This window comes from Asterias amurensis, chromosome 21 (genome assembly GCF_032118995.1).
Source record: "Asterias amurensis chromosome 21, ASM3211899v1".
NCBI lineage: Eukaryota > Metazoa > Echinodermata > Asteroidea > Forcipulatida > Asteriidae > Asterias > Asterias amurensis.
This window is the reverse complement of record NC_092668.1, coordinates 6,292,609-6,315,152: the sequence shown is the minus strand read 5'-3', so window position 1 is coordinate 6,315,152 and position 22,544 is coordinate 6,292,609. Positions and strand designations below refer to the sequence as shown.

General features: G+C 38.7%; 1 protein-coding gene across 2 annotated transcripts in view; it reads left to right on the top strand.

Annotated features, from left to right (window-relative positions):
* Positions 1 to 2,582: 2,582 nt before the first annotated feature.
* The window catches only part of LOC139952844 (Golgi-specific brefeldin A-resistance guanine nucleotide exchange factor 1-like), a 48,961-nt gene continuing 28,999 nt past the window's right edge, over positions 2,583 to 22,544 (top strand). The window contains exons 1-13 of one of the 2 annotated variants that reach the window (XM_071952102.1): positions 2,583 to 2,720; positions 4,241 to 4,563; positions 6,106 to 6,172; positions 13,932 to 14,063; positions 14,674 to 14,792; positions 15,241 to 15,349; positions 16,806 to 16,909; positions 17,263 to 17,706; positions 18,920 to 19,088; positions 19,765 to 19,849; positions 20,996 to 21,131; positions 21,710 to 21,901; positions 22,325 to 22,426. In XM_071952102.1, the coding sequence (XP_071808203.1) occupies positions 4,435 to 4,563; positions 6,106 to 6,172; positions 13,932 to 14,063; positions 14,674 to 14,792; positions 15,241 to 15,349; positions 16,806 to 16,909; positions 17,263 to 17,706; positions 18,920 to 19,088; positions 19,765 to 19,849; positions 20,996 to 21,131; positions 21,710 to 21,901; positions 22,325 to 22,426 (1,788 nt within the window). In that variant the 5' untranslated portion in view covers positions 2,583 to 2,720; positions 4,241 to 4,434. Of the gene's footprint in view, positions 2,721 to 4,240; positions 4,564 to 6,105; positions 6,173 to 13,931; positions 14,064 to 14,673; positions 14,793 to 15,240; positions 15,350 to 16,805; positions 16,910 to 17,262; positions 17,707 to 18,916; positions 19,089 to 19,764; positions 19,850 to 20,995; positions 21,132 to 21,709; positions 21,902 to 22,324; positions 22,427 to 22,544 lie in introns of both variants that reach the window. The other variant, XM_071952101.1, reaches the window with a different exon arrangement.

The following is a 22,544-nucleotide window of genomic DNA, read 5'->3' as shown; positions in this document are numbered from 1 at the left end:
TAGATTGCATCAGAGAGACATGCAAAATAATTATTTTCCCGGTTCCTTAAGCAGGCCCGGACCGAGCCGTAAAGGCTAAACTCGGTCACATGCTCACACTTTATTTGCCAGATTTGCCCCCTTATAATGTGTGACATTTCTTCGCACCTGAAGATGCTGTTAACCCAAAAGGTTCTACTGCTGCTGCTCACATTTTAAAGGCTTTATGTTCTGTTTAATTCATTATGCCTGTTATTGGCCTAAGATTACACCATCCACAGAGCATCTAAAATGCAAAATATTTCCGGGCCCTTGAGCGGGCCTGGACCCCACGCCGCAAAAGACCCCCCTAAAACTTCTTGTCTGGATCCATCCTTGATGATGCTGGTGATGATTGGGACGAAACGCTGTCTGATGAGCATTAAATGCAGAAATAATAAGGATACGAAACTTTAATTATACCACTTTGGCAAACAAACGGTGCATCAAAACTTGAAAAAGGGCCTAAATTCGAACATCTGAGACTCTCTCATTACCCATCAGACTCTCTTGACTGCACAAGAGAGCATCTACAGCCTAACATTTCCCGGGGCACGTAAGCGGGCCCGGACCCCACGCCGTAAATATTATGACTTTATATCATTTTTCAAGACAGATTGACGCCCATGAAACCCACAATATATTTTGAAGTAACTTTTGGGGGGACATTGATACGTAGCTAGCTATCATGCACAATCTGCGGGTTTGGTGATTTAACTTTTGGGGACACCCATGATCAACAGGCGTTTAGGTCGGCCACCAGGCACTTCATGAGAATTGCTGGTCAGCAGCAGCAGCAGCAGCAGCAAGTCACTTGTGTTCTGCAGGTAGACTGACTTTATGCGAGGAGGATGCTTTATGTGTCGTGTTTGACAGTGCCCTCTATCGTCGCAATTTTCTCCATCTAAATAATACCTCAAGTTTGAAGTCAACGCCCGACTCCGAGTGTACATAATGGGCACGGGACCCGCAATTTTTGGGCTCTCAACAAACCGGCTCTCAAATCTGTCTACAAATACAACTTTTAGTGCCCGCAACATGCATGAGTTCCCTATTAGGGGAGCCGGGGATCGGGAGGGGTGCAACCCGGGGTGCTGGGGGATGGAGGCAGATATGAACGTGCTGTGATGTGATGTTGCCACACCTCGAGTGAAGTAGAGGACGACGTACAGAGAAATAATAGAGAAAGACCGTACCAACACCGTAGCGCATGCAGTGGGCTACAGGTGCTGGCGGGGTTTGGATACTCGGTAGGGTCCAAAGACTGGACTAACGCCGATAGTGAAAGAGTATCCTTAAAGTAAACCATAGGCAGATGAAAGTACTGTACAACAACAGCAATAGTTAAAAGGCAATGACAGCAATGAAGTCAGAATCCGACAACCATGCACCCAAACATCACAGTGGTTATTTTATTTCTTTATTTTAAACCACGATAACAAGTTAGACAGGACCTGTTACGGTTATGCAAAGAAGTATTAAAAAAAAATATCATTAATAAATTTGAGATGTGTAAAACTGGACCGGGCCCTGTCAACGATATTATTCATTAATTAAATCCTTGTCGATTGTTATACGGAATTTTTGTTTATGCTTTTAGAACTATTATTATCATAAAGAGGTCATTTTGGGGGAAGATTGGGATAGAACTTTTGACATAATATTGTCCTTATATAGAACATACAGGACGGTCATGCAGGGTTTTCTTCTTAGTAAATGCCTGTATAGATTCATTATGTAATGCTTAAACATGTTTGGTCTTGTTGCAGGAGCGCATTTTTGTTTGCATTTTCAATGTTTTCATCAGTGAATTAATTCTTTACAATTTTAGCACAACCTTTGACAATAAAAATTAATTTGACTGGCAGATAATTATTTCATGTGCCACTATGAGCCGGATTATCATGTGCAGGACCCTCCAAATATTTTGAATAATACAGTTTTGGGGTCATGCAACTAATACATTCTGTAATTATAGAATGATTGGGCCTATATCACAACCTGGGGTTCTGATTTTCAACTTTTGAGGAGATGCCTAAATTTGGATTTTAAAGTTGGTCCATCCATGGAGGAATAACCCTCCATGGTCCATCAGATTGGGAATTGGAGTAGTGCCTTGACCTGTAAGAAACTAGAAGTTTAGTGGTCTGAACTCAGAAGTTTAGTAGTCTGGGTATCTGATTGGTTTTTAAGTTTGAGAATTTTTGAATTTTAATTAGCATTTTAGTATTTCTTATGATTTTTTTTCGAGTGCACCCCCTGTTTAGGCCGTGCCCGAAACGGCGACTTCGGCTACAACTTACAGCTAGTAGGAAGTCGGTCCGAGACACAAGGTACACACGAACTTTTTAGACAGTAATTCGAACAGCGACCTCTCTTGATTGAAACAGTTTTACATTGGTAATCAAACACTCACATACGATTTGCATAGTTAATCTGCCGGTTACCAATGCTTTAAACGTCAGCTCATTACGTCTAGTCCCCGGACTTCGCTACTAGAAAATACACAAATATACTGCAAGGTGTTCGTCTATCCGTATTTAATCGTACATGCGCACCACGTCATTGCCGACGACGTCGATTTTTTCCAACGATCTGTCGACGGGAGAATCTTTTGCCGGTAAAAAATAACCACTATATCAACACACTCTTTCATAAGGAAAGTTGTTAAAATCTGGACGAGCAACTTCGTACAAAAGTTGGTAAGTTACCTGTGAATTTTCTGCTGGTTTTAACACTGCATTCATTTACATTTTTGGTTCAATTCACTCGTCAACAACACGGCGTACGGCCGAGCCGAAGCCAAGTGGGTGTACCATGATATGATGATAGGGGCCGGCGGGGGCGACGGTGTTCTGTTTTGTTTGGGAGATATGCAGTGATTAAAACGGTCACGGTGGGCGGTGTGTTTTTTAAAAGGGAGTCCGTTTTTTATATTATTAACAAACCATTTCGTCGGGAAAGACAAACATAAATGATAATATTTTAGGGATTTTGTACATCTACAGGGAGTACAGGTTCAACCTCCCACCCTCCGCTTTTATTTAACATCGGTCTCATCACTGTCGCCATTACAGCCCACCTTCGATACATGTCTAAACGCTAAGTTTTCAAAGGTCGCAAAATGCGTGGTAGTTTGATTGCAAATTTCTCCCATTTAAAAAAGTCCTTTACTACTCCAACGTACCTCATTTTATTCCTTACATCTGTGGAATTACTATGACACATAACAGGGCTTACTAAATGATGACTTTGTCCAGATGTGATGATTTGAAAATTGGTCAAAAACAAACATGTACAAAAATTACATTTGTCTGACTCGTTCATGGGTGCCATGCCCAAACCAGCAACTTTGGCCACAGCTACGGCTAGATTGGTGCATCTGCCTATTCTCAAACATTGACGGACAGGCTGACCTAGCTGCTGTCTGTAGCTGTCGCCATTTCGGAAACGCTACAGCCTAACTACTAACTAAGGGTAAAGCCTCCTATTTCTTCCCATGATCCCACAGTGCCTTGCTGGCATTCAGCAAAATCAGCCAGGCAGAAATGGTGATGGTCTTTGCCCGAGAGAGATGAGTTCTTACTTCTTTTTGATAAGGGTGGACTCTGCCTGGGGAGTAAGCCTTGCCCTTGGCGACTAAGAAAATTAACTACTCAACTTGTCGCACCTGTACTGTAGTCGCGACTATGACATTAAATCACTAGTCACGACTATAACTAATTTAAAAGGATTGTGTCGCTGTTGTCTGAATGTGTTTTTTAATTAAGTAATGTTGTCGTTAATAATCATGAGCGACACAATTGGTTTACCAAACAGGTATTTACTTACTATTTTTGTTGTACAGTAGCAGTGCTGGCACAATTTATCGTGCTCTCAAAACCCACCTTTTCGCCTCTTCGTAGCTGGTCGTCTTATCTTTGTTCTGTCTTTTCCCTCTTCTGTCTTTCTCAGCGCCTTGTATCCTTCGGCAAGTTGGCGCTTTATAAATACTGTTATTGTTATTATTGTTATTATTGTTATTGTTTGTCTAAAAACAGTAGATGCGACTCGACTGAGCAATCAATAGTTGCGACTAGTGCGACTACGGCCAGGCTAGCTCTGGAGTAACCATTTGAGTCACATGCAATTTCTTGAATAAAGAAAAATATTACTTCATAAAAAACAACTAGTATAAGCTCTTATTTTTAGTTGATATCATTGTGTTTTCTTTTTTATCTAGGTTCACGATGGCTATTCCAGTCAAGCACACGTTCAACTTGTAAACCAAACGATCGGTGGATGAAAAGGAACTTTATTGAAAAGAGATTCCATACAATTTAAAGCCAAGAACTAATGTAGAACTTTTTGCTACTTTCAAAGTAATTTGCGATTTACTTTGAGACGGTTGATTGAAGTCCAAGAATTAAAGGGAAGATGGCGAGTATGGCAACAACACCTCGGATTCAGCCTCCCACAAATGGCGTTTATATCGTCCAAGGAGAGATGTTGTTGGTTTCCACGGCAATGAGACGGAGCTCAAGATGGACTTCTCATTTACCGCAGGTAAAGGTTTCTTTGGTCTGATTATTTTTGTTTGAAAATGATTAGCGAGACCAGGGATTTCCCTTAATAGTGGTCTGCTGGTACCAGTTAAATTGAAACTCACTGCAAGTGGTCCAGGGCCCAGTTAAGTAAAGCCTGTTGTAAACACAAAAACCTGCTTAGCCGAGGCAAGACTTGCCTAGCAAACGCAGGTTTACTAGCCATCATTCCATAAGGATTACATTGTTGCAACTCATTTTGTTGCTTAACATAGAGGTTTGTTAAGCAGCATTTTATGCAAAACACCTTTATGAAATTGGGCCCAGCTGCCTACATGTAGTTCAGTATTGTAAAGCATCCCTTTTTGATGTGAAATAAAAACCAGAGAGAAAGCTGGGAGACTAGTGAAATGACATCTTAACTGATTTTCACAGGTTCGTCATTCAATGCATGCATTGGAATACACCAAGTAAACAAAAATAGGCCTACTGGTCTTTGACATGAAATATGAAATATGCTAATTACATTCACGCATGCGTACAGACCCTGTTGGTTGGCAAACACCATAGAGTTGCACACACCCATAGCCGTGTACAAAACAGCGCGAAGTTCCCTCATTTTGCCAACCAAAACGTTAGTGCGCACGCGCTATGTGCAATTTACATATTTCATAGGAAGGGTCTATTACCAAACATTGAGTAGTTATTAAGCTTTTAGGTGTTTTTATTCAAGCCGACTTAAGGTGGCACACGCATGTAACCTCAATGATCAAGCGTGCAAATTCCCACCTTTTCATGCTTCGTAAGCTGAAGTATCATTACCTAAGCATATCTGATCTTGTTGCTATATCATATACCTCATTTGTGCAGCCTATTTTGGAGTATGCTGCACCCGCCTGGTCAGGTGCTTTGTAAAGTAAGCAGTGCAATGATCTAGAAAGGGTGCAAAAGTGCGCATGCAGAATTATTCTTGGTAATCGTCTACGTGCGCTACTCAGACGCTCTACAATTGTGCAATATTGAAACACTGGTATGCCGTCGTAACCACTTGTGCCAATCTTTTGCCAAAACTCTCCCTTCATCAGTGCTAAAGCGCCTATTGCCACGTGGGTATGATAGTGAGTACCAACTTAGGAACTCCAGACAGCAATATTTTTATCTAGTTTGTTTTTTTGCCACTTTAAGAACAATTTGTTTTATACATTGTAAATATTTGTCTCTCCTTAGTCAATTATTTCTTAAATGTGTAATAGTTTGATTTTGTGTAATTTTTTATCTCTGTATATTTTCCTGTAATTCGACCTCCGGTCGCCATGGGAATTTGTTTTTTTAAAATAATAAACCATTAATGAATGAATGAATGAATGAACATGTCCAGTGCCTTCAATCAGACATGCAACCTTTCAGCTGATCAGCTGATTTCCTCTTTTTCTTTTCCAAGACAGTGTCATAGAAAACTGAAAAACACTGTGCAAAGTTAAGTGTTATCGGCCATTTCCTCTTTTTTTTGCAATTATAAAGTTGCATTCTGTTTAATTGAATCATCTTAACGTTTCTTCTTCAGGAGGAAGAGCAAGACCCACTGCTTGGAAGTTTCTCTCAGCTCAAGGAAATCTTGAATTCTATCTCAGGTAAGTTCACTCATTGGTCTGAAACTACAATGTATGCCTCGAATTGTGACCTTCAAGGGTCTGTGTACTTTTTACACAATGTCCACAGATTTACAGTAAACTCAAACTGTTTGAAGATAATGATAGTAGAAAGCTTGTCTTAAAGCCATTGGACACTTTCGGTAAACAGTATTGTCCAAGGCCCATACTTCGTGTACCACAACTTATATATAAAATAACAAACCTGTGAAAATTTAGGCTCTAAATTGGTTATCGGAGTCGGGAGAAAATAACGGGAAAACCCACCCTTGTTTCCCCACGTTTCGCCGTGTCAAAACATGTGTTTAAAATAAATCCGTAATTCTCGCTATCGAGAATTGATATTGTTTTAATGTTTTCTCAAAAAGTAAAGCATTTCATGGAATAGTATTTCAAGAAAAGTCTTTCACCATTATCTTCTGTAAACCCTGTAAATTATTTGTAAACCTGTGAACTTTTATTTTTTTTCTGTACCGAAAGTGTATAATGGCTTTAAAATATTTCTTGCTGAGATGTGCTGTAGTTTTTGAGAAATGAGTGAAATAATGTCCCAAAAATAGAATTTACATGCTAAAATATTGTACATCTCATGGAGACACAAATTCTTTTTTTTGTGACTTGTTTTACTCATTTCTAAAAAACTTAAGAGAAGCTTTCTACCATCATCATCTTCAAACTGTGTGAGTTTGATGTAAATTGTGTACATAGTGTTTTTGTGTCCTACAAAAAGTACCCAGACCCTTTAAAGGGTTTGATACCTTTTGTAGATCAAGTTTTTGGCCATGACATGAATCTTGGCGACTAATCAACCCCAGTGTTGTGGTTGTGGGAAGGTGTAGGCCTATCGAGGCTTAAAATCATATATTGTCAAATGTCAATGGCTCACTGCATACTACACATACCTTAGCGGATAATACATCACTATTATGATTTGGAAAGTTGTTTGTTGTCTGGTCTACTGTAGGGGATAATAGAGTCTTTTTCCCTCAGGGCAATCAATGCCATTTTAAGCGGTACTAACTCTTTGATCTATCAATCTAATTTTATCTTTTTTTTCCACACCCTTTTTTTTTGGGGGGGGGGGGGAGTGTGGGCAGGGGGGGTGGGGGTGTATGAAAATATATGTACATGTATGTGTAGACCATGTGACTAAATCAAGCGTGTAGGAGGACATAACTTTTGTATTTAATGGCACTATAAGAAACTTTTGGTAATTACTCAAAATAATTTTTAGCATAAAAACTTACTTGGTAGCGAGCAATGGAGAGCTGTGTTTGTATAAAACAGTGTGATAACCGCTCCCTCTGAAGTATTGTTTTTGAGAAAGAGGTACCTCACTCAATTTTTAAGGATTTCAGGCCTGAAGCCTTTTTAGGCATCATAAAGCACACACATACTGTGTGCAACAAGGGTGTTTTTTTCTTTCAATCTTCTCTTGCAACTTTGATGACCAATTGAGTCAAATTTTTCACAGATTTGTTATATTACACATGCTGGTGTAGGCAAGTGAGAATACTGGTGTCCATTGGTGCCTTCAAACATTTGTTGGGTCACAGGTTTCATGTCTATCGCTTCCCATGCTAGATACTTGGCAATGGTCACACTACAATTGTACACATTGTGTTGTTTTTATTGATTGATTTTTGTCCCCCCCCCTTGCATCCATTGTTTCATCTTTTATGAATTAGTGATCGTTCAATAAACAGGAAATGACCCAATAACCTGATTCGCTCAGAAGGTTATACAGCGATGTGTTTTTTCTACATATATGTAGGCTACCAAATGATGCTTAATCAAAGGTTTTTTATTGTCATTAATTTTAGGAGGGATTACCAAACATTGTATTATTGTATACCTTCCCTTTAATATGAGTCTGAAAGCTGACTGATTATAAAGATCAGACTATGCTGACAATTTTTTTTGGGTGAAATATGTTTCTGTAAAATACTTCCCTGAAATGTAATGCAAGTCACTTTTGAGAAAACTGTATTTGAAAAACCTACAATATACGTAATGATTTTGGTTGTTAAAATGAAGGACAATGTGTTTACAAATTTGTGCATGATTTTCGCTATTTTCTGCTAACCTGCACAATGGATTTCAGATACATCAAGGCCTAAAAGACACAGGACACTATTGGTAAATGTCAAAGACCACTCTTCTCACTTGGTGTATCTCAACATATGCATAAAATAACAAACCTGTGAAAATTTGAGTTCAATTTAGTCGTCGAAGTTGCGAGATAACTATGAAAGAAAAAACACCCTTCTCACAGGAAGTTGTGTGCTTTCATACATGTATGCTTGATTTTGGGACCTCAAATTCTAAATCTGAGGTCTCGAAATCAAATTCGTGGAAAATTACCTCTTTCTCGAAAACTACGTCGCTTCAGAGGGAGCCGTTTCTCACAATGTTTTATACTATCAACCTCTCCCCATTACTCATTACCAAGTAACGTTTTATGCTAATAATTAGTTTGAGTATTTACCAATAGTGTCCACTGCCTTTAAATATTCGATTGTGTAATTAAAAAACTAAGATTTTTCCCTCAGTTGGTTTTAAAACAGCGGAAAATGACACATCGTCAATTTCAAAGACTTACAAGGGGTGGAATCAAAATTAATTCATTAATTTTGTTTACAATGAAACGCAGCTAAATGATGTATTCATCCAAACTTTTCAAGACTCAAATCAAAATTTCTCGCACACCATTTCCTGAAATCAGAAATTAAACCAGAAGATTTTTCCCTTCGTTAAATATAAAGACTTACGAACAAACATCATTGTACAAGGGCTGGAATAAAAATTAATTGTATTTTCGTTACAACAAAATACTACATGTATTTCTCCCAACTTCTCAAGACTCAAGTCAAAATTTCATCGCAAACCATTTCATGATGAAGTAAGGAATGAAACCAAGTAACAAACAACAGACCTCATCTTATGACGTACGCTGTACTTGCCTCATATATTATATGCAGGAGGAGAGATGCAGGGAACATGCTAGGCTCAAGGGTACTAGAGCGTTATGCATCTTCCTCCTCCAGCCAACCCCCCCCCCCCCCCTCCACTCCTAACATTGCTGCAGCATCCCTATATGCAAGACGTGTGCGGCTCGTGATTCTTAATTGCCTGTCATGGGGTTTTAGGGAACCATATGGAAACATCTGATCATCTCATATCCCGTATTAAAAATGGTGTTTGCCGAGTAGAAGGGTTGATTATGGTGTACTGTACATGTACGCGTTGGTGGCAGCGTTATTGTTTGATGAGCAGAAATTAAGATTATTCATCCAAAATTTAAGCAGCGTTTTTTTTCTATGTTTGTATATTGCCGCTCAATTGGCTGCCTCGTGTGATTACTGTTGAGATGCATAGTTTGTGTGATTGTATTCTTAATCTATGTCCAATTATTTTATTTCCATACTATAAACAGCAAACTGACTATTATTGCGGGTTGAAGTGATACACTTGCAGTTGAATATGGTGAACTGTTGGCAGCATTATTGTTAAAGATTATTAATCCAAATTAAGGCAGCATTTTTTTTCTATATCGGCGCTCAATTCGCTGCCTCGTGTTATTACTGTTCAGATGCATAATTTGTGTGACTGTATTCTTAATCTATTTCTAATTATTTCATTTCCATTCTATCATTGCTGGTTGAAGTGATACACTTGCAGTTGAATATGGTGTACTTTTGGCAGCGTTATTGTTTGATGACCAGTTTAAGATTATTCATCCAAATGATACACTTGCAGTTGAGTGCGGCGCTCAGTTCGCTGACTGAGCATTGCTCTTGGGATAACTGATCATAATATATTATTTATATGCATAATTTGTGTGATTGTATTTTTATTGTGGTTTTAATTATTTTCCATAATTGCTGCTTGAATTTGTACACTTGAAGTTGATAGAGCTGAGCATTTGAACTAACATGTATCCTGTACACTAAATGTAAATGTTAAAAAGCTCATAGGCTTCGCTACTATCTCATTTTTTTAATTCAAAAATCAATTAGTTGTGCAAATTATATGAGCTTGGTTGAATCTATGCTTTGGTGTCAAAGTAAAAAGATTTCTTTGTGTCCTTCCTGGTCATTTGAGATGTGATCTACTTATGTTTTGATGTTGTTGTGTGATGTTAATTGTTATTATCAAGTTATAACTTTCAAATAAAATAAAAAAGACATGAAGGCCTACCATGTTATAAACTAATTAATCAATGTGCGGTCTTGTTTGAAAGTTTGTTTTGTTTTAAAGACCCTGGACACTATTGGTAATTGTCAAAGACCAGTATCATAAAATAACAAACCTGTGAAAGATTGAGCTCAATTGGTCGTCGAAGTTGCGAGATAATAATGAAAGAAAAAAACACTGTGTCACATGAAGTTGTGTTGGCTTTCAGATCCTTCTAAATCAGAGGTCTCGAAATCAAATTCGCGGAAAATTACTTTCACATCACTTCAGAGGGAGCCGTTTCTCACAATGTTTTTTACTATCTAGCTCGCCCCATTACTTGTTACCAAGTAAAGCTTTGTGCAAATAATTATTTTGAGTACATTGTAATTACCGATAGTGTCCACTGCCTTTAAACATTAATGCCAAAAACAGTTATGTATAACTTGTGTTTCCTTTCCATAAAACAAATGCTACTAATAATAAGTTTATTATTGATGAAGTACTTTGAAAGATATGGTACATGTATCAACAGCTGATGAATTCAACCCATCTCCCCCCAAAAAACTACCCAAGAACACAAAACACACCAACAAAACATTAAGTAAAAATCAAATTAAAAAATTAATAAATCAATAAACAATTTAAAATAAGAAATGTAAAACCATATCTTTAAGTCTGTGGGAACTTTCTGAAGGGGGTATCAAGGCCAAGGCCAGGGGGGCAACGTAGGCCGTTGCCTTTGTGGCCTCTATGAATTGTTCTAGGTCCGCACAACTATAGTGTAGCATACTTAAAGGCAGTGGACTCTATTGGTAATTACTCAAAATAATTATTGGCATAAAACCTTTCTTGGTGACAAGTAATGGAGAGAGGTTGCTGGTATAAAACATTGTGAGAAACGGCTCCCTCTGAAATGACATATTTTTCGCGAAAGAAGTAAATTTTCACAAATTTGATTTCGAGACCTCAGATTTAGAACTTGAGGTCTCGAAATCAACCATCTAAGCGCACACAACTTCGTGTGACAAGGGTTGTTTTTCTTTCATTATTATCTCGCAACTTCGATGACTGATTGAGCTCAAATTTTCACAGGTTTGTTATTTTATGCATTTATATATACGTTGAGATACACCAACTGTGAAGGCTAGTCTTTGACAATTATTATCAATAGTGTCCACTGCCTTTAAGTCCTTTTAAGGCACTGAACACTATTTGGTAATTACTCAAAATAATTGTTCGCATAAGAAACTTACTTGGTATCGAGCAATGGAGAGCTGTTGACTAAAACAATGTGAGAAACGATTCCCATTTGATAACATAGTTTTTTTGAGAAAGAGGTAAATTCTCACTCAACTATTAAAATACTTCAGGCCTGAATTATTTTATAATGCATCTGACAAAAACAAAATTGCAACAACTTTTTTTTCTTTCATTATTTTCTCATACATTCGATGACCAATTGAGTCAACATTTTCACAGGTTTGTTATTTCATGCATGATAGACAAAAATGAGAATACTGGTCTTGGGCAATTACCAATAGTGTCCAGTGACAGTTAATAGAGTATTCCAAGCTCCATCAATAAAGACACATGCAAGGTGTAGGTGTAGGTGTAGTGAGTGGGTGTATGCTTAGAGCAAGAGCCAAGTCTTTTAAAGGAACACGTTGCCTTGGATCGGACGAGTTGGTCAAAACAAAAGCGTTTGTAACCGTTTTTTATATAATGCATATGGTTGGAAAGATGTTTTAAAAGTAGAATACAATGAGCCACACAAGTTTGCCTCGAAATTGCATGGTTTTCCTTCTACTGTGCGAACTAACACGGTCGGCCATTTATGGGAGTCAAAATTTTGACCCCCATAAATGGCCGACGTGTTAGTCGACGAGGTAAAAGGAAAACCACGCAATTTTGAGGCATGTTTGTGTGGATCATTGTATTCTACTTTTACAACATCTTTCTACCCATATGCATTTTATAAAAAACGGTCACAAACGCTTTTCAAAGACCAACTCGACCGATCCAAGGCAATGTGTTCCTTTAATCAACCTAATAAGGTTCATATTCATTGGTTTTCAAGCGGAAAAACAAAACAAGCAACCTGACACTGTACAGCTATGGCTAGACTGTCGCTAAGGATGTCCTACTTCAATCCATGATGATGTGGAAATCTAGCTGTAGCTGTAGCTGTATAGCCACTAAATCGGACTCAGCCTGTGGCTGGACAGAAACCTGCCAACCGTTGGCAGTTTCTTAGAATGCAAAGGTCAAACTGAATTGAAGAAAACAAGTCACAGCGTGACCTGGTAGTGTGGCTGATGCACTGGACAAAAATCTGCTAACGTTTTAAAACAAGTTTTTTTGGTGTAAATCCATTCATTGCAAATACTTACATATTTTATATATTATATTTATTGGTTTATTTCATAAAAACATTACATAGAAATGAACAGTATGACAACCGATATGGTTGATTTGCACTAGAAAATGTACAGTATAAAAATTTCCATAAAAAGAGCTAAAGGTTAAACAGTTAAAACACACAATAGATAATGAGCAAGTATTACAAACAATCAAAACAACAAACAATCAACCAGCACTTACATATGTAACCAAATAGAATGAGACTTACACAAAAAGACGTAATCAAAGGGACAAATTGTGGATAAAAAGCCAGCATTAAAATCCATGTATTGTAAGTTGTGTACGGGCGTAAGTTCTCGGGCCTGTGGTCTAGTGTTAATTTCCGGCCCTGATTTATGCATTTTTAATTATTCCAAATAGCTAACCCAAGAGTCAGCTTTGCAAGGACATCGTTAGATTAAACAAATGAGCGCGGAATACGGAAAAATTCATTCAATGTACATGTAGCGCTTGTGGACTGCATTCACAAAGTTTTTTTTAAATCACAACTCAAAACTTTTTATTTTAAAAGAAAGCCTTTGGTTGGGGGTAGTGAGTTTTGTATCTGCTGGTTTTATATGTTATAGTTTATATTTGTGTGTGAACTTTTTAAATGTTTTCGTGTTCCAAAGTTGCATTGTTTTTACTGCCTTCTTTGTTTTATGGTGTTCATGCACCTTTTTGCCTGTAAAAGTTTGAAAGCTGTTTTGCTTATATTTTTACTGGTGTACTTTTCTTAAAACTGTTCACTTAATGTATGTAATTTTCTTAATCTTTAGCCATTTTTACTGTTATGCAGCCTCAAACAGTTGGTCCTGGAGAGAGCGCAGTATAAAACCAATAAATTATTATTATTATTATTATCCAATGAGCTGTCTTAGGGAAATTTGTCCCCCTGAAGTTCTGTCCCCCATATGGAAAATTAGCATGGGCTGGAGGAGGGGAAAGTCAAAAGAGGGTGCTATCAGAAGAAGTTTCATGCTTTCAAGCACTGTGTTAATATTTAATTGATTATACAACTGGGATAGCTAGTCACCTCTTGACCCTCGTTTGCCATTACTTTGAATATTTGATGCTCGACTGTCTAAAATATTCTTAGTTAAGGCATAAATCACCTGTCCTCTGTATAATCAAACAAACTTTTCTTTATTTATCCCGGCAGATATAACAGAGATTGAGCCCAACGTGTTTCTCTGTCCGTTTCTTGACGTCATCCGTTCAGAGGACACTACCGGACCAATCACAGGGCTCGCTTTGTCTTCCATCAATAAATTCCTGTCTTACGGGATGTTGGGTAAGATTAAGATGTTTCTTCAGAAACCTTACTTCCTCCCCTCAAGACCATCATGACCATTGCCCGCTCCCTTTCCCTCCCCAATGACCATTGTCTTGTTACCTACACAACAAATCCTAACAAGTCCCAACGACTTGACACTTGAGCTTGAACATAATATATGTGGGGCCCAATCTCATAGACTTGCTTTGAGGCACAACATTTGCCTGAGCACCAACAATTGTTTATAGAGAAAGGAGCTTTCTCGATGGCCATGCATGTACTGTTTGTACGTTGATTTTTGCTGGGAATAAAGTTGTAAAGCACTGTTTTCAGCTTAAAACAGCTGTACACCACTGGCACCCCCTGCGCAGCCCAATTTCATAGTGCTCCTTAAACACAAGAATTAGCAATGTGCAACAAAATGATGCTTACTAGACTAAGCCAAATACTCTGTCAGTGTCACTAACAACTTGTGACTGGTATCCTGCTCATTTTCGCTTATCAGCAAATTAGTAAGCAATAGTTTCAGCTTAAGCAGCTTTATGAAAATGTGCTGAATGTTGGTCAGAATTCTTCGGCTACATTGAGGCATTGAGGCCTCATTCAAGATTGTTTTCTCTTCTCCCAGATACGTCTATAGAGGGCGCCACCTCTGGCATTGAGAACATCGCAGATGCTGTTACACATGCCAGGTTCGTGGGTACTGACCCAGCATCTGATGAAGTTGTACTCATGAAGATTTTACAGGTAACGCTTTGGCGATTGATTTGGCTGTCTGTTTGTCTGTCAGTTTCGTGGGGCTGTTTTTGTCTGTCCTTACAACAAGTTTTTAAACAAAGCCTGGATTTCGCAAAAACATTGTATCGTGCACGAAAATGCTCCTTGGTTGTGCACTTGTTTTGTGCGAACTACTTTAAAGAAAGTTCAATGCCCAATAAAAGGCTTATTATTTGAGTGAGAACTTACTTTGTTTTTTCATTACTTTAGAGGGAGCCGTTTCTCACAATGTTTTTACTATCAAAAGCTTTCCATTGCTCCTTACCAAGTTAAAAGTTTTTATGCTTACAATTATTTTGAGTAATGACCAATAGTGTCCAGTGCCATTAATGTCAAACAGGAGGGTCCTGATGGAGGAAACAACCTCAGCACCAGTTTCTGAACGTCTGTTTTGTTTTTGATTTGGATCATTTTGCAGGTTCTGAGGACTTTGTTGTTGACACCCGTCGGGGCACACCTGTCTAACGAGTCAGTCTGTGAGATCATGCAATCTTGCTTCAGAATCTGCTTTGAAATGAGACTAAGTGGTGAGATACATTATTTATAGAAGTGGGTTTAGTTCAATCTCTGATCGTAGGACAACAAGTTGTATTCTTTAAAAGGACACGTTGCCTTGGATCAGGCGAGTTTGTTGATGAAAAGTGTTTGACACCTGTCTAATGAGTTGATCTGTGAGATCATGCAATCTTGTTTCAGAGTCTGCTTTGAAATGAGACTAAGCGGTGAGATACATTATTTATAGATGTGGGTTTAGTTCAATCTCTGATCGTAGGACAACAAGTTGTATTCTTTAAAGGGACACGTTGCCTTGGATCAGGCGAGTTTGTTGATGAAAAGTGTTTGACACCTGTCTAACGAGTTGATCTGTGAGATCATGCAATCTTGTTTCAGAGTCTGCTTTGAAATGAGACTAAGCGGTGAGATACATTATTTATAGATGTGGGTTTAGTTCAATCTCTGATCGTAGGACAACAAGTTGTATTCTTTAAAGGGACACGTTGCCTTGGATCAGGCGAGTTTGTTGATGAAAAGTGTTTGACACCTGTCTAACGAGTTGATCTGTGAGATCATGCAATCTTGTTTCAGAGTCTGCTTTGAAATGAGACTAAGCGGTGAGATACATTATTTATAGATGTGGGTTTAGTTCAATCTCTGATCGTAGGACAACAAGTTGTATTCTTTAAAGGGACACGCTGCCTTGGATCAGGCGAGTTTGTTGATGAAAAGTGTTTGACACCTGTCTAACGAGTTGATCTGTGAGATCATGCAATCTTGTTTCAGAATCTGCTTTGAAATGAGACTAAGCGGTGAGATACATTATTTATAGATGTGGGTTTAGTTCAATCTGTGTTCGTAGGACAACAAGTTGTATTCTTTAAAGGGACACGTTGCCTTGGATCAGGCGAGTTTGTTGATGAAAAGTGTTTGACACCTGTCTAACGAGTTGATCTGTGAGATCATGCAATCTTGTTTCAGAATCTGCTTTGAAATGAGACTAAGCGGTGAGATACATTATTTACAGATGTGGGTTTAGTTCAATCTCTGATCGTAGGACAACAAGTTGTATTCTTTAAAGGGACACGTTGCCTTGGATCAGGCGAGTTGGTTGATGAAAAGAGTTTCAAACCGTTTGTTATGAAATGCATGGGTTAGAAAGATGTTTTTAAAGTAGAATATAATAATCCACCTGTTATGCCTTGAAATTGCACGGTTTTCCTTATATACACGCCGTGAACTAACTCGGCACTCTAATTTGTGGAGTCCAATCCAAGGCAACGTGTCCCAATCTAGTCTTTGTTCAACCCAAAATTTGCTAAAATTTACCCAGTTCAGTTTCAGATACTTTAAATTAAAAAAGTTGTCCGTGAAGTATTTTTATTTGAAGAAATGAGTCCCTCTTTTCTCATAAACCATGTCAAATCTTTTAGTGGTTTCATGTTCTGCTTATAAATACCATTATGTTGCGATGTTTCTTTTTCCTAGAATTGCTACGGCGATCAGCGGAGCACACCCTGGTGGACATGGTGCAGCTGCTTTTCTCAAGACTTCCTCAGTTTAAGGAAGAGAAACTCTCAGGGATGAGAAAGGTATGAAGATGAAAACGACCACCCCCCCCCATTCTTATCAACAGGGATGTGATTTCTCCATTTTTATCCAGAAATCTGAAAAAAAATAATAAAAAATCATAAGAAACCATATGGTACACCCCGAATTGCAGATTAGGGCTTTTTAAACCCAAGATAAATGTATGCAAGAAGGCTTCACACTTACGCTTTTCACTCATAGTTCAGGTTTTTTTCAACATCCTTTCACGTCCCTGTATCAAGTTTTATCTTGTAATTTTTTTCAAGGTGCATTGATAAAGGATGCCGGTCTGAAAGTAAAGGTGAGTTGAAATTATGCAACAACTTTAAATTTATTATTATCAACTTTTTTTCAGTTGAAGATGCGAGCAGGTGGAATTCCTGATGCGTCACGCCGTCGCCGATCTCGACCCTCTCCCAAAGTCCGCTCTAAGAAAGATCGCTCAGCGACAAGCCCGACTGATGACATACCCTCAGTGCAATCGGGGACCCACACTGCAAACAGCAACGCCGCTCTCTCCCCGGTATCATCTGTGATCTCATCTGTTGCCACGGTAGCAACCACTGCGGCAACATCACCAAACGCCCAGTCCTCTGATTTATCTGAGGTGACTCCGCCAACCACGCCCAACGTTTCATCAGACGCCGGAGTGGCATCAGAAGACCAGTCCCTGCCATCATTATCTCAAGAGAGTGATGTTGATATGGCGCTGACCTCAGATGGTGATGTTACACCTAGCCAAGGAGGTCAAGTTATCTCAATGCAGGGGGAGCAGCAAGATGAAAGTATCGTGAGCAAGGTAGATGAAAAACACAAAAACTGTTAAGCTATGGAAGTTGTAGTACTAAATTGAAGTGTCAAACTGAAGTGCTAAGTTAAAGTCCAAAATTAAAGTACTTAGTTTAAGAACAAACTTCTCAGTTCTATTGTTTCAAACTTGTGCCCTTAAAGGAACACGTTGCCTTGGATCGGTCGAGTTGGTCTTTTAAAAGCGTTTGAAACCGTTTGTTATGAAATGCATATGGTTAGAAAGACGTTTTAAAAGTAGAATATAATGATCCACACAAGTATCACTCAAAACATCTTTCTAACCATATGCATTTCATAACAAACGGTTTCAAACACTTTTTATAGACCAACTCGTCCGATCCAAGGCAACATGTTCCTTTAAGGTTCAAACTATCGCCAGCAAGTTTCAAACTTGTGTGAGACAAATATGCGACCTACCAACGTAAACTAGCCCATGAAATTTGTGCTCAAGTTATCTAATAGCGCCCTCGTTTTATTATGTTGAATCACTTCTAACTGTTCACATTGTACATTTAAACATGTCCATGTGATCTCCTCTTGCTCAGTCAGAATGTAACAACTGTCCCAGCTCTTGATTTCACCAGACTCTTCCTAACTTTGGATTAATCTTGGGACTTAGGACGAGTTAAGTTCCATATCTATAGACGTTCGGACACATTGAATTCGCTCTAAGTTTGAAGGCTGAGTTACTAGTCCTAACTCGAGATTTTGTGAAATCAACTGCAGGTATCTATGAATGGTTCATTGGACCTCAGGATGCATCACTCATTTATAAAAGTGAAAACATTGGATGAAGATTCAAGCGCTCTTCCTTCGTTTTCTAATCTCTTTAGCCTTTGACCTCAAAAGCGTGGCGTTGCAGAACAGATCACCAATGTCGATCGATTGGACACCTTAGACCAAAATTAATAGTCTTTATTCCCGATTCAAATTTAAGTCTTAAATCATGGACCCGCTGCTAACACATAGGATTCAAACTGCCTCTAGCAACTAGGCAAACTCGGTGGTCTTGTTGGTGATACACTGCTCTAGAATCGCCAAGGTCATGAGTTTGAATCCCACCTGAGTAATATGCCTGTGATTTTGTTCACAGAGCACGGGAAAGTACTGAGTATCAGTGTTAACACTCATCGATGTATGGGTAAAACCAAAAATTAATATTCTTTATCCCGATGCCAATTTCCATCTTTTAAACTCAGAAGGGTGAAGATGCAGAACAGATTGCCGACGTCGAGCGGTCGGACTCCTTAGTAGATGGAGCCGAAGACGCTGAGTCGGTGACGGAGCATTCCGACAGCGCATCAGTGCAAGATTCCGAGTACGTCAATCCACAAGGTGTCAGGTTCACTCCTCACCAGAGACATAAAAATGGTGAGTATGGAAACCAGTGTTGAGACATGGTGAGCAGTGCTAGCTGGGCCTGCCCAGGACTCACAACTTTTGCCCAGCACTCTGAGCGAAATACATTGTGCCAACAGATTTCAAAATATTGTCCACTGTGCATTTATCTGAGACACGGCTTATGATAAGGAGTATCAAATGTCACAGAGAAAGAACATAGTCAAAAGGCAATTCAACTTTATTGCATGGCCTCCATAACATGAACAGTTTGAAAACCTGGCCCCACTTCAGCAACCGTGGCCCATACTTAATAATTCTGTTGAACTGCTCACCCTTGGTAGACTTCGAAAGAATTTGATGTATTGTCCACCACTAAAATTGGTCTACATGTAGCTACAATCCCGATGGAAAATGTGTCCCGAGGGAAACTTCTCGTTCTTGATTTGTTTTCCCTGTATGCTGTCACTACACAAAAGAGATATTTAGATGATTCTACCACAAACGGTAATTATATTTCCTATCCACTATTATTAGGTTTACGATTGGAAATTCATGCTTCCGTCATGTACAATGTAGAATGCATAAAAATTCAAATAATTTAGGGTTGAGCTACTCTCCGATATTTCTGAATATTTCTAACAAACGACTTATTTAGCTTGATGGCATCACAAATGAAACGGTTGACTTTGACCTCTGCTTATTTCAGGTACCGGACCCATCATTCCTTATGGTCTACCCTGCGTCAGGGAACTCATGAGATTTCTCATCTCTCTAATAAATCCGTATGATAGGTAAGAATCTTGCATTGGTCATTGTAGGAGTATTTTCTGCCATCGATTTCACCAAACTCTTCCTAACTTAGGATTAGTCTTAGGACTTAGGACAGGTTCAGTTCCATATCCAAATACGTAGGACGCATTGAACTTATCCTAAGTTAGGATTAGTAACTCGTCCTAACTCGAGATAGGATCAATCCTAGCGTTTCGTGAAATCGACTGCAGGACACCTTGGGTATGTGTCAAAGACGAGTATTCTCCCTTGGTGTATATCAAAACATGCATAAAGTAACAAACCTGTGAATATTTTTACTCAATTGGTCTATACCAAGTTGCGAGAGAATGATGGAAAAAAAAACACCTTTGCCACCTGAAGTTGTGTGCTTACAGATGCCTTGAATTTGAGACATCTCGAGCTGAGAGGTCGAATTCAATTCAAATATTTTAGTGGGCAATTTACTTCTTTCTCAAAAGCTATGTTACTTTAGGTGGAGCGGTTTCTCACATTGTTTTATACTATCAGCAACTCCCCATTGCTTGTAACCAAGTAAGTTTTTATACTTTCAATTATTTTGAGTAATTACCAATAGTGTCCAGTGACTTTAAAGGTAGGACCATGATTGGTGAATATGCTAACAATTAATGACCGTGAAACTTACTTGTATTAGAAAGCACTGCAGTTGTTGATATTTTGAGAAAGGATTCCCTTCTTGGTTTTGATTTTGTTTTAACCCTAAAGTTATTGAATCTCAGAAACAATTCATTAATCGTTTCTCAGACTTCTAAGGGGTGGTGTCTGTCGTAAATGCTGCGGCAAGAGATGCAGTTTGTACCCGCTGTCAATTTGCTAAATATGGATTGGATTTGATGTTCTTGTAAAAATGCTGTGAAGGTTTTTGATGTTTTTTCAGCAAGTAGAGACTGCATTCGGCTGAAAATTTCCCAGTGTGATCTTCGTTAGAAGTTTTAGATAAGTATTGCGTTGACAAAAAAAAACAATCTATGACCCAAATTTTTAAATTTTTTGACGGATGAGAATGAGAAAATTACTTAAGATATTTTGTATCCAATGATTGAATTTGAAATGGCAAGTTAAAATAACTTAAGGGTAAAAATTAATGCAAAAAAAGTTAAGTTTCATGTTTTTTTTTATTTGTGCAGGCATAACACAGACCTTATGATGCACATGGGTCTGAACCTCTTGACGGTTGCCTTGGAAACGGGATGCGATCACGCCGCCCACTTCTCGTCGCTTCTCAGTCTCATTAGAGACGACATGTGCAAGAACCTCCTCGCAGTAAGTTCAATTGAAGAAGTTTGGATTAATTTCATTTCATACACTTATTTCATTTATTAATTTCACAAGTAAAAAAAAAAATGCAAAGTACAAAAATAAGAACGATAAAGAAAATATATGGCTAGCTTCATTCTGGTCTTAGCGATCAACAGGAAAAGTATAAGCTTGTTGTCATTTTCCGTTTTTTTTTTTCTTTTTCGGCTGAAGAGTTGCATGTCTGTAAACAGGGATGAGAAATTTCAAACTTGAACTTATCTGAATTCAGCCTTTTTATGTTAGCCTGGTGAAGAAAATCAGCCGTTATTCTACATGTAAAAGGAACCAGCTCTCTGATCTTATTCTCTAGTGCTGAGGATACTGTTCCGAAAACTTCTGTGAAATCTAAACCCCAGGGGTTACCAAAGGGTGGAATTGCCAACATTTTAACATACCTCCTGAAATTTGGATGCTAGTTTCAGACATTTTTGTCTGCAATGACTCTCAGCACTGCTGCATAGGAACCCAATGTTATTATTATCAATACCCATGTAGTTGTTTGTTTAGGAGCTCTAGAGGAGTCTTTCTGTTTTTCTCAACAGCTTCTGCAAGCAGACAGGCTGTCTCTCTTCGCAGCATCCCTCCGCGTCTGCTTCATGCTCTTCGAATCGTTGAGGACTCATCTGAAATTCCAACTGGAGATGTTTCTTCAGAAGCTGACGGAGATCATCATCTCGGAGTCGGTGAGGATTCCTTACGAGCAGCGAGAGATGGCACTGGATACCATCGTTCAGGTAAGAACTTAAGGTTAAGGTAAGAACTTAGGGTTGGGGTTGGGGTTGGGGTTGGGGTTGGGGTTGGGGTTGGGGTTGGGGTTGGGGTTGGGGTTGGGGTTGGGGTTAGGGTTAGGGTGAGTCAGTGAGGATTCCTTATGAGTATCGAAAGATGGCACTGGATACCATCGTTCAGGTATAAACTTAAGGTTAGGGTTAGGGTTGGGGTTGGGGTTAGGGTTAAGGTCAGGGTCGGGATCAGGGTTAGGGTGATTTAATAAATCTATTTTAATCTAATCTAATCTAAACAAAAACTTAAAAAAAATCTGAACAGGAAATTGGAAGATTTGCATGTATGCCTCATGCTAGCCAGAACTGCCTAGTTTATATGTTACAGATATCTTGCTAGTTTCATAATTTAATATTTTCATTTTTGTTTTACAGCTGTGGAGACTCCCATGCATGGTAACGGAACTCTACCTCAACTATGACTGTGACGTCTACTGTAGCAATCTCTTTGAAGATCTTACAAAGTTGTTATCTAAGGTAAGGTCATAATGATGTCATTAACCATCAGCCTAGGTCTTACCTCGTGGCCGAGCGGTTTAGTTCACTGGGCCAAAGCTCTAGTGGTGTCAGCAGCAGCATGTAGTGTGTGAGAGCT